This window comes from Eriocheir sinensis, chromosome 63, assembly GCF_024679095.1.
Source record: "Eriocheir sinensis breed Jianghai 21 chromosome 63, ASM2467909v1, whole genome shotgun sequence".
Lineage (NCBI taxonomy): Eukaryota > Metazoa > Arthropoda > Malacostraca > Decapoda > Varunidae > Eriocheir > Eriocheir sinensis.
In genome coordinates this window covers 9237434-9249137 of record NC_066571.1, presented here as the reverse complement: position 1 = coordinate 9249137, position 11704 = coordinate 9237434, and the positions used below count along the sequence as shown (strand labels likewise).

At 43.4% G+C, this 11704-nt stretch overlaps 1 protein-coding gene across 8 annotated transcripts in view; it reads left to right on the top strand.

The window, feature by feature from the left end:
• The window catches only part of LOC126986998 (uncharacterized), a 42784-nt gene that overhangs the window by 15382 nt on the left and 15698 nt on the right, over window positions 1-11704 (top strand). For all 8 annotated transcript variants that reach the window (XR_007740100.1, XR_007740101.1, XR_007740096.1 and 5 more), the window contains exons 2-5: window positions 2930-3093; window positions 9996-10313; window positions 10699-10802; window positions 11335-11526. Coding sequence is in view for 2 of the 8 variants with exons in the window: in XM_050843594.1 (XP_050699551.1) it covers window positions 10133-10313; window positions 10699-10802; window positions 11335-11526 (477 nt within the window). In the remaining 6 variants the exon portion in view is untranslated. The remainder of the gene's footprint in view (window positions 1-2929; window positions 3094-9995; window positions 10314-10698; window positions 10803-11334; window positions 11527-11704) is intronic.

Genomic DNA, 11704 nt, shown 5'->3' with positions numbered 1-11704 from the left:
CTTTTCCTCCTCCTCCTTCTTCTCCTCACCCTTTTCCTCCTCTTTCTCCTCCTCCTCCTTTCTTTCAAAGCGCCATCTTCCACATCCTCTTCCTCCTCCTCCTCCTCCCCCACCTCCTCCTCCTCTTCTTCTTCTTCCTTCTCGTTTCCCTCCTCCTCCTCCTCCTCCTTCTCATTTTCTTTCTCCTTCTCATCCTCATTTTCCTCTTACAGTGCTATCTGCTCCTTCCTTCCTTCCTCCTCCTCCTCCTCCTCCTCCTCCTCCTCCTCCTTCTCCTCCATGCCTCTCTCCAACCTAAAGATGTCAGGAACAGACACCCATAAAACTCCATGCCACACGAATTTTGGTGGTGCCGGTGGTGATTGTGGTGGTGGTGGTGGTGGTGAGTGTGTTTGTTGTTGTTCTTGGTGGTGGTGGTGGTGGTGGTGGTGATGGTGGTGATGGTGGTGACAGCGTGGGTAATTAGAACATCAGCTGATTGTTTAATTTCGCTTCTCTCTCTCTCTCTCTCTCTCTCTCTCTCTCTCTCTCTCTCTCTCTCTCTCTCTCTCTCTCTCTCTCTCTCTCTCTCTCTCTCTCTCTCTCTCTAAACGGATTGTATGACAGAGCGGGGAAACGGCAGATGGAGTTCAATGTTGGGAAGTGCAGTATTCTGAGTGTAGGGAAGGACAACCCCTCACATAACTATTGCTTAAATGACACTTCGTATGTTCTAGTAAGGTTGGAGGGTAAGCCAGGCAAGTGAAATATGGATTGATGGAACCGTAGACTTTCTGATATGTCAAAATGCTGAGTAGGGAAGAGAATGGGATATAAGAAGGAAACGGCAGAGGGGTAGGACTTTAGAGGATGCAAAAAGCCATATTCCACTCCATATCAGGAAATAGAGTAGGGCGTGATAGAACCGTAGACTTTCTGATATGTCAAAACACTGAGTAAGGAAGAAAATGGGATGTACGATAGGAAGGGCAGAAGGGAGGGACAGAGGATGCAAAAAGCTATATTCAACACCATCTCAGGAAATAGATTAGGGGGTGACAGAACCGTAGACTTTCTGATATGTCGAAGCACTAAGGAAGAGAATGGGATGTACGATAGGAAGGGCAGAAGGGAGGGACAGAGAATGCAAAAAGCTATATTCAACACCATCTCAGGAAAATAGATTAGGGCGTGATAGAACCGTAGACTTTCTGATTATGTCAAAGCACTAAGGAAGAGAATGGGATGTACGATAGGAAGGGCAGAAGGGAGGGACAGAGAATGCAAAAAGCTATATTCAACACCATCTCAGGAAAATAGATTAGGGCGTGATAGAACCGTAGACTTTCTGATTATGTCAAAGCACTAAGGAAGAGAATGGGATGTACGATAGGAAGGGCAGAAGGGAGGGACAGAGGATGCAAAAAGCTATATTCAACACCATATCAGGAAAATAGATTAAGGTGTGATAGAACCATAGACTTTCTGATATGTCAAAACACTGAGAAAGGAAGAGAATGGGATGTACGATAGGAAGGGCAGAAGGGAGGGACAGAGGATGCAAAAAGCTATATTCAACACCATCTCAGGAAATAGATTAGGGCGTGATAGAACCGTAGACTTTCTGATATGTCAAAGCACTAAGGAAGAGAATGGGATGTCGATAGGGGAGGAAGGGCGGAAGGAAAGGACAAAGGTTGCAGAAAATTATACTCCGTTCCATCTCAAGACATAAACTGGCGGTCGGCACTCGCTCCGAAATTGTCGCGACCCGAGCATTCCTTTCGGTAAATACGTAACCGATAAAGAGCAATACCAAAAACAACAGAACTCATTGAAAAACGATAGAATATACTGTATTTACCTTTTGAATAACGATAGAATATACTGCATTTACATTTTGAATAACGATAGAATATACTGCATTTACATTTTGAATAACGATAGAATATACTGTACTTACATTTTGAATAACGATAGAATATACTGTATTTACCTTTTGAATAACGATAGAATATACTGCATTTACATTTTGAATAACGATAGAATATACTGCATTTACATTTTGAATAACGATAGAATATACTGTACTTACATTTTGAATAACGATAGAATATACTGCATTTACATTTTGAATAACGATAGAATATACTGCATTTACATTTTGAATAACGATAGAATATACTGTACTTACATTTTGAATAACGATAGAATATACTGTATTTACATTTTGAATAACGATAGAATATACTGTACTTACATTTTGAATAACGATAGAATATACTGTACTTACATTTTGAATAACGAAGGAATATACTGTACTTACATTTTGAATAACGATAGAATATACTGTATTTACATTTTGAATAACGATAGAATATACTGTATTTACATTTTGAATAACGATAGAATATACTGTATTTACCTTTTGAATAACGATAGAATATACTGTATTTACATTTTGAATAACGATAGAATATACTGTATTTACATTTTGAATAACGATAGAATATACTGTACTTACATTTTGAATAACGATAGAATATATTGTACTTACCTTTGTTTCTAAAAATTACACTCAGAATTGGATATTACAGTACAGGAAGCGACTGAAGGGCAACAAAAAGAAAGTGTAGAAAAAAAATATGGAGAAAAAGGAATAGGAAGAATAGAAGAGAAGGAAGAGAAGGAAAGAAGAATAGAAGGACAGAGAGAGATAAAAGGTGTCTAGTTAAAATGATAATGATAGGAATAAGAAGCAAAAATGATGATAATAAATGACGATAAAAGAAATAAGAAAGAAAAACAATAATAATGAGTTTGTTTGTGTGTGTGTGTGTGTGTGTGTGTGTGTGTGTGTGTGTGTGTGTGTGTGTGTGTGTGTGTGTGTGTGTGTGTACCTGAGCACCCCCCCACTAACCACCCCTCCCCCCCTCCTCTCCCCCGCCAGGTGTGATGACGTAAGCAGTATGGGTGACACCGAGCCCCTCATCACCACCACCACCACCACCACCATCACCACATTCACCACCACCACCAACACCACCACCGCCGCCGCCACCACCCCTGGCCCCGAACCCGCCACCTCCACGCCCAAACACGCCCACGCTAATGGTGAGAACAAATAATGACATAGATTTATATAGATTTACTCTCTCTCTCTCTCTCTCTCTCTCTCTCTCTCTCTCTCTCTCTCTCTCTCTCTCTCTCTCTCTCTCTCTCTCTCTCTCTCTCATTGGGATTCCGACCTCTTTTGCATCCACCATCTTCCCCCTTGCCTCCTCCTCCTCCTCCTCCTCCTCCTCCTCCTCCTCCTCCTGCTCTTCCTCCTCCTCGCGCCATAATCTTATCCCTAAAGCTGTTTTGGACCGAGATTGCTCTCTCTCTCTCTCTCTCTCTCTCTCTCTCTCTCTCTCTCTCTCTCTCTCTCTCTCTCTCTCTCTCTCTCTCTCTCTCTCTCTCTCTCTCTCTCTCTTCTTTCCTCCTGAGGGTAAGGAGAGAAAAAATATGAGACGGAGGAAAAGACAGATATGAGGTTGACTTGGAGAGAGAGAGAGAGAGAGAAGAGAGAGAGTAATAAAAAATATGTAAAATAATAATGATATAATATGTTGCTAATAGCTTCCTTCTCTTTCCTTTTCTCTCTCTCTCTCTCTCTCTCTCTCTCTCTCTCTCTCTCTCTCTCTCTCTCTCTCTCTCTCTCTACTCCTCTTCCTCCTCCTACTCTTTCTCTTTTAACCTTTCTCAAACCTCAATCTCTTCACTCCTCCTCCTCCTCCTCTTCTTCTTCTTCTTCCTCCTCCTCCTCCTCTTCCTCCTCCTCCTCCTCCTCCTAAGCAATATCAGGGCTACACAGGAGCGGCCGCAGGAAATTAAGAAGTTGAAGGAAGAGAGAGAGAGAGAGAGAGAGAGAGAGAGAGAGAGAGAGAGAGAGAGAGAGAGAGAGAGAGAGAATATGGTGATTGGTGCTTTTATTGCTTGCGGAGTTTCACCAATTCTTTTTTTTTTCTTTCTTTTTATTTACTCAGCAATGCGCCCTTTAAACCTCTCTCTCTCTCTCTCTCTCTCTCTCTCTCTCTCTCTCTCTCTCTCTCTCTCTCTCTCTCTCTCTCTCTCTCTCTCTCTCTCTCTCTCTCTCTCTCTCTCTCTCTCTCTCTCTCTCTCTCTCTCTCTCTCTCTCTCTCTCTCTCTCTCTCTCTCCCCTTGCGTTTTTGTGTGTGTGTGTGTGTGTGTGTGTGTGTGTGTGTGTGTGTGTGTGTGTGTGTGCGCGTGTGTGCTTTTTCTTCTAAGAGTATCAAGAGGAGTCCTAACTCTTGACCTTCTTCCTCTTCCTCGTTCTCTTTCTTCTTCCTCTTCTTCTTCTTCTTCTGTAGTCTCTTTCTTCTTCTGTTCTTTATTTTTTCTTTGTGTTTTTTGTTTCTCTTTTTCCTTCTTTATCTTCTTCTTCTTCTTCTTCATCTTCTTTTTGCTCCGTCTGAAACTGCATTTTTATTCTCCTCCTCCTCCTCCTCCTCCTCCTCTTCTTCCTCCTCCTCCTCCTCTCACTCTCCATTTTCATCTACTCTGCCCTCCACAAATCATCTTTCTCCTCTTCCTCCTGTTATTCATCTTCCTATCTGTTCTTCTTATTCCTTTCATCCATTCTTCCTCCTCCTCTCCGCGGGTCACTCTTTCCTGTGGTTGACGAATTGATTGAATCACTGAGAGCAGGCAGCCTCGTAATGGCCCAATAGACTTTCTGCTGCCTGCTCGTCCATGTTTCTGTGTTTCCATGTTTCCTTCTCCTCCTTCTCCTTCTCCCCCTCCTTCTCTTATATCTGTTGTTCGTCTTCTTCTTTCTCTCCCTGTTCATTGCTTCTATTCTTCCTCCTCCTCATTCTTATCCTCCTCTTCCGTCTTTTCCTCCTCCTCCTCTTCTTCTTCCCCTTCCTCTTCCTCTTCCTCTTCTTTCTTTTTACTTACTCTTTATTTTCATCCTCCTCCTCCTTCTTCTCCTCCTCCTTCTCTTCCGTCTTCTCCTCCTCCTCCTCTTCTTCTTCCCCTTCCTCTTCCTCTTCCTCTTCTTTCTTTTTACTTTCTCTTTATTTTCATCTACTCTGCCTTCACATCTTTCTCCTCCTCCTCCTTCTTCTCCTCCTCCTTCTCTTCCGTCTTCTCCTCCTCCTCCTTCTTCTCTTCTTCCCCTTCCTCTTCCTCTTCTTTCTTTTTACTTACTCTTTATTTTCATCTACTCTGCCTTCACATCTTTCTCCTCCTCCTCCTCCTCCTCCTCCTCCTCCTATTACTAATCTTGTTTCTCCTCCCTTTTCATTTCTCCCATTCTTCCTCCTCCTCCTCTTCCTTCTTCTCCTCCTCCTCCTCCTCCTCCTCCTCCTTCTGGTGAATGGCTTTGGTGGCTGCAGGAAGCACTCGGGCGGGCTTCAGGCCTCTTGAGATTGTTCCTCTTCTTTTGAATAGTCTTCACTCCTCTTCCTCTTCTCTTCCTCTTCATTATTCTCCTCTTCTTCATCGCAGCTGTAGAAGTTTTTTTGTTTTTGTTTTTGTTGTTTTTTGTTTTTCTTTCTCTCATCTTTTTGGTCTAATAGTACTGCTGTTGCTACTACTACTACTACTACTACTACTACTACTACTATTACTACTACTACTTCTACTACTACTACTACTATTACTACTGTTACTATTACTACTACTACTACTACTACTACTACTACTACTACTACTACTACTACTACTACTTCTACTACTACTACTACTACTATGGGTGCTGCTGATATTACTCCTTCTTCTTCTTCTTCTTCTTCTTCTTCTTCTTCTTTTGTGATAGCGATGATTAATTTTATTGCATTTCCGTCTACTTTTCCTTCTTCTTCTTCCCTTCTTCCTCTTCTTCTTCTTTATATTATGTTGCTTTACTTCTTCTCCCTTCTCCTCCTCCTCCTCCTTTCCTTCCCTTTTTTCAATTACTCCATCCCCTCCTTTCCCTCCTCTCCTCCCCGTCATTACTTTCCCGGCATCTTCTCCTCCGCGGCTCACTGTCACAATGTCGATAGGGTTGAGGGCGGACACGGTTGGAATCCCGCCAAAAATGCATTCCTTTACTTTTCTTTTTTCTTGATATTGTTTTTCTTGGATTTTCTTGTTTTCTTATTTTCCTCTCTTTTCTTTTCTTTTTGTCTTCTTTTCTTTTCTTTCCTGTACTTCTCCTCCTCTTAATATCTCGTCTGTTCCTTTTCTTCTTTTTTCTTGATGTTATTTTCTTGGATTTTCTTGTTTTCTTATTTTCCTCTCTTTTCTTTTCTTTTTGTCTTCTTTTCTTTTCTTTCCTGTAATTCTGCTCCTTTTAATATCTCGTCTGTTCCTTTTCTTCTTTTTTTCTTGATGTTATTTTCTTGGATTTTCTTGTTTTCTTATTCTCCTCTTTTCTTTTTTTTTGTTTTCTTTTCTTTCCTGTACTTCTCCTTTTTAATATCTCGTCTGTTCCTTTTCTTCTTTTTTTCTTGGTATTTTTGGGGATTTTCTTGTTTTCTTTTTCTTGTTTGTTTCTGTTATTTGCTTCGTCTCTCTCTCTCTCTCTCTCTCTCTCTCTCTCTCTCTCTCTCTCTCTCTCTCTCTCTCTCTCTCTCTCTCTCTCTCTCTCTCTCTCTCTTTTCCTTTCCCTTCTTTTCTCTCCTCTCCTAAAATCTCATCCGCTTTCTTAATATTTTTTTATCATAATATATTTCTTCATTTTTCTTTTTCTTTTTCTTTTCTTCCTTCTGTCTAATACCTCCTCCTCCTCCTCTCTATCTTCTCTTCCATTTCTTCTAACCTCATTTCTCCTCTCCCTTTTCTCTTCTCTTTCTTTATATAGCTCTTCTACTTTCTCTTTATTCCTCTTTCCTTGGTCTCGTGGTTCCTCTCCTCTTAATCCTGTTGTTTCTCTTTCATTCTCTTCTTCTTCTCTAGTCTTCTTTATCTCTTCCTTTCCTCCTCTTTCCTTACTGTCCCTCCCATCGTTTCTCCTCCTCTTCTTCCTCTTCTCTACTCTCAGGGAAGGGGGGTTGAGGAGTAAGGGAGGACAATTGAGGAGAAAGGAAGGGAAGGGAGGGGGAAGGTGGAGGGGGAGTGAGGGAAAAAAAAGATCAAAAGAGGAAAGGGAAATGAAAGGGAGAGGGAGGAAAGGAATGGGAGGGGAAGGACTGGGGAATGAGAGGGAGGAGGAGAAAGGGGTAATGAAAATGGAAGGGAAGGACAAGAAAAGGGAATAGAAATGGAAGAGAAGGGGAAGAGGATAAGCGAATGGAAAGGAAATCAAGGGAGGAAGAGAAGGGAAATAGGGGAAGGGAAGGAAAAGAAGGGAGAGAGGGGAGGGAAAGAAGGGGAAGGGAAAGGAAAAGGAAAGGAAAAGAAAAGAGAGGAAAGGAATGGAAAAGAAAGGAAAGGGAAGGGAGGAGAATGAAAAGGAAAGGGAGAGGAAGGGGAAGGGAGAGGGGAGAGGAAAGGGAGGGGAGGGGAAAGGAAAGGGAGGAAAAGGGGAAGGAAGGGAAAAGAAAGGAGAGGAAAGGAATGGAAAAGAAAAGAAAGGGAAGGGAGGAAACTGGAAAGGAAAGGGAGGGGAAGGGGAAAGGAGAGGAAAGGAATGGAAAGGAAGGAAGGAGAGAAAAGGGAGGGGAAAGGGAAGGGGGAAGGAATGGGAAGGGAAAGGGAAGGGGAAGGGAAAGGGAAGGGGGAAGGGAAGGGAAGGGGAAGGTCGGGGCATAAACTGCATGTCTTTTGGCCGTGAAGATTTGATGCGAGAACTAAATTAGGTTGAGTCAGGGCCTGCATACCGCCTCCTCCTCTTCCTCCTCCTCCTCCTCCTCCTCCTCCTCCCCTCTTCCCCTCTCCATGCTTCCCCTCCTCGTCTTCTCTTTCTTCTTTCTCTCTGCCACATCATATAATCAAGAGAGAGAGAGAGAGAGAGAGAGAGAGAGAGAGAGGGGGGGGGGGGGGGGTCTTGTAACGGCACATTCATACAATTAAAGCTGCCGAGGTTGTATAATAATATGGGTGGTTGCTGGGTGAAGGGGGGGGGAGGGGGGTAAGGGGGGAGAGGGGGAGGAGAGGAGGGGAGGGGGAGGGTGTTTGTTCGTCCGTGTGTTGCTACTTCTATTTTTAGCTTCTTTTCTTTTTCTTACTTGTTATTTTTCTTTTTTTTTTTTCCTTCTTGCTCTACTTGTTTTTGTTTTTTTTGTTATTTTCCGTCGCCTGTTTTCGTTCTTGCTGTTTTCTTTTTCTTCTACTTCTTCTTGTTCGTGTTTTTTTTTTCATAGTTTTTCTTCTCCTTCATCTTCTTTTCTTCCTCCTCTCCTTCTTCTTCTCCTTGTTCATGTTCTCGTTTTTCTCTTCTTCTCCTTCTTCACCCTGTTCATGTTCTCCTTTTCTTCTTCTTCTTCTTCTTCTTCTTCTTCTTCTTCTCCTTGTTCATGTTTTCGTTTTCTTCTTCTTCTCCTTGTTCATGTTCTTTTCTTCTTCCTCTTCTTCTTCTTCTTTTTCTGCATATTTCTTGTCTTTTCTTCTTTTTTTCTTGGTATTTTTGGGGATTTTCTTGTTTTCTTTTTCTTTTCTTGTGTGAGTGATGATAAGCCCCCTTGACATTTTAATCTATTTGTTTATACCCTTCATCAAGCTAATCCGATTTTTCTGCATATCTCTTGTCTTTTTCTTTAACTTATCTTTGTGTTTTGATCTGGTGCGAATGATAATGAGTCCCCTTAACATTTGAAGCCGTTTTCTTTATCATTATTACGCATTAATCTGCTTTCCATTCTTATCTCGCTCTTATCTAAGCACTCATCTTTTTGAACCACTCGATCTTGAAGTGTTCTTGCGTGTATGACAAAAGGACTTGAATCTTTTTTTTTTTTTAAGGGCAACAAAAATTATATATATGAAAAAAAAGCTTGCTACTCGCCGCTCCCACAACAGAACATAGACAAGAGTAGGCAAAAGAGAGGTCAGTTTCGGATGTTTAAGTCATAGGCAGGAGGAAATATAGACGAATAGAAATATAGATATACTACTTAAGCGTCTCGTGTTTTCTTATCTCCTATTTCAGTTTCCAAGAGAAGGGAAGGAAGGAGGGAAGAGAAAGGGGAGAGAATGGGAAGGGGATGATATGGGAGTGAGGGGAAACTGAATGAAAGGGAAATGAAGGGAAGAAGGGAAGGGAGGGTAAGGGAAGGGAAGGGAAGGGAAGGGAAGAAAAGGGAAGGAAAGGGATTGGAAGGGAAGATAAGGGAAGGAAAGGGAAAGGGAAGGAGAGGAAGAGGAAGAAATGAGAGAAGTATAAGATAATGTGTTTGTTTGTTTGTTTTTTGCTTGTTTTGTTTGTTTTCCCCTCCTTCACCTCCTCCTCCTCCTGCTCTTCACTTTCCTCTCTTTATTTCTCCTCCTCCTCCTCCTCCTCCTCCTCCTCTTCTCCTCTTCCCTCTCCTTCCCTCTTTTCCGTCACTCGTCTCTTCCCCTTTCGTTTATAAGATGATTTTTTATTGCTAATCTATTTTGTTTTTCTCATGTTTCCTTCTCGTTCTCACCCACATGTTTCACCCGTACGAAAACATTTCTATTGCCGAGGACTTAATGCTGTTTATGTTTCCTTCTTGTTGTTCTCATCTGTCCTTATCCACGTGTCTGTATACATCATTATCTACGTTATGTTTCTTATGCTTCCTTTCTTCTTCTCCTTCACATGTTTCACTGATAAGGAAGGTTTCGTTGCTAGCTGACTCCGTGTTTCTTATGGTTTCTGCTTGTTGTTCCCTGTCACTTGCTTATATATTCTCTACGTCTTGTTTCTCATGTTGTACACTTCCCTCCACAGCCACAAGAGACCCCAGTTCTTCCCTCAAGTGATGTGTTATTGTACAAGGAATCTGCTCTTCCCGTTAGCCCGCCGAAGTGTGCCTCATATATCCACGTTCTTATCCCCATAAATCCTGTTCTTTGGCTCCTGTTTATCACGATTTCTTACATTCATCACCATATTTCTCCTACAGCCGGATGAGGGCGGTGGGCGGCAGTGAGGGTGGTGCTGCTGCTGCTGCTGGTGCGGGTGTGGGCGGGGCGTGTCGGCGCGAGGGTGTGCGGCGGGCGTGGAGGGCGCGGCGGGCGTGGTGGTGGGCGGGGCAGCAGCATGAGTCCGGAGGAAAGTCGCAAGGAGAGGGAGGCTCGCTCGCTGGCCCTCGAGCGCGCCTATGTGCACGATGTCTATGACCAGATCTCGGCCCACTTCTCCAGCGGCAGGCACCGAGTGTGGCCCCGCGTCAGGCAGTTCCTCCTCGACCTGGAGCCCGGGTCATGCGTCGCCGATGTGGGTGAGTGGCGCGCGTGTGGGTTGTGGAGGTTGTGGTGCTGTTTTGCTTTTGTTTTCAGTAAAGGAAACAGCTCAGGGGCAAAAAAAAAAGAAACAATAATGAAAAAAAGCATGCAAATTGTGTGTGTGTGTGTGTGTGTGTGTGTGTGTGTGTGTGTGTGTGTGTGTGTGTGTGTGTGTGTGTGTGTGTGTGTGTGTGTTGTGGATGTTTTTGTACTGTTTTACATTTGTTTTTGTTTATTTCAGTAAAGGAAACAGCTCAAGGGCAAAAAAAAAAGAAACAATAATGAAAAAAAGCATGCAAAGTGTGTGTGTGTGTGTGTGTGTGTGTGTGTGTGTGTGTGTGTGTGTGCCCCTTCCCCCGCTCACCTGTGCCTCCCCTGCAGGTTGTGGGAACGGCAAGTACCTGCACGTTAACCAGAAGGTGATGAAGGTGGGAGTGGACCGATGCCTTAACCTCACCAACACCGCCAAGGAGCGAGACCACGAGGTGAGGAGGAGGAGGAGGAGGAGGAGAAGGAGGAGGAGGAGGAGGAGGGAAAATGAAAAAAAGAAGTAGGGTGTTGGGATGTCGATTTGTAGTGTTAATATATTTCCTTTGATTGTTTTTACCCTTAATAATGATAATAATAATAATAATAATAATAATAATAATAATAATAATAATAATAATAATAATAATAATAATAATAATAATAATATCGCTTTCTTATTCTTTCTCCTGTACCTTCTTCATTTCTTTCTCCTCCTCTTCCTCCTCCTCCTCCTCTTCCTTCTCCTCCTCCTCCTCTTTCTGTATCTATTCTTCATGCTCCTTATCTACCTTTTGTCCTTATTTTCTCTCTCTCTCTCTCTCTCTCTCTCTCTCTCTCTCTCTCTCTCTCTCTCTCTCTCTCTCTCTCTCTCTCTCTCTCTCTCTCTCTCTCTCTCTCTCTCTCTCTCTCTCTGTCCCCCTCTTACTCTTTCTCTACCCCCCTCTTTCTCTAACCCCCCTCTCTCTCTCTTATTCCCCCCCCCCCCAGGTGATGGTAAGCGACAACTTGACCTTACCGTTCCGCGACGAGGCCTTCGACGCCGCCCTCAGCATCGCCGTCATCCATCACTTCGCCACCACGGAGCGGCGCGTGCGGGCCCTCAGGGAGCTGGCGCGCATTCTGAGGATAGGGGGCAGGCTTATGATCAGTGTGTGGGCCATGGAGCAGCGGCACAGGAAGGTAAGGGGGCGGGGAGGGGGAAGAAGGGAGAGGGCGCGAAGGAGAGAGTGGTGAGGAGGGGTAGTCAAGATTGAAGAGGAGCTATTGAACTCTTGAAGGTGAGGAAGAAATAGGTATTGGAATAGGAGAGATTAGAGTTGGAGGGATAATTAGGTAAGTGGTGAGGAGAGGTGTTAGG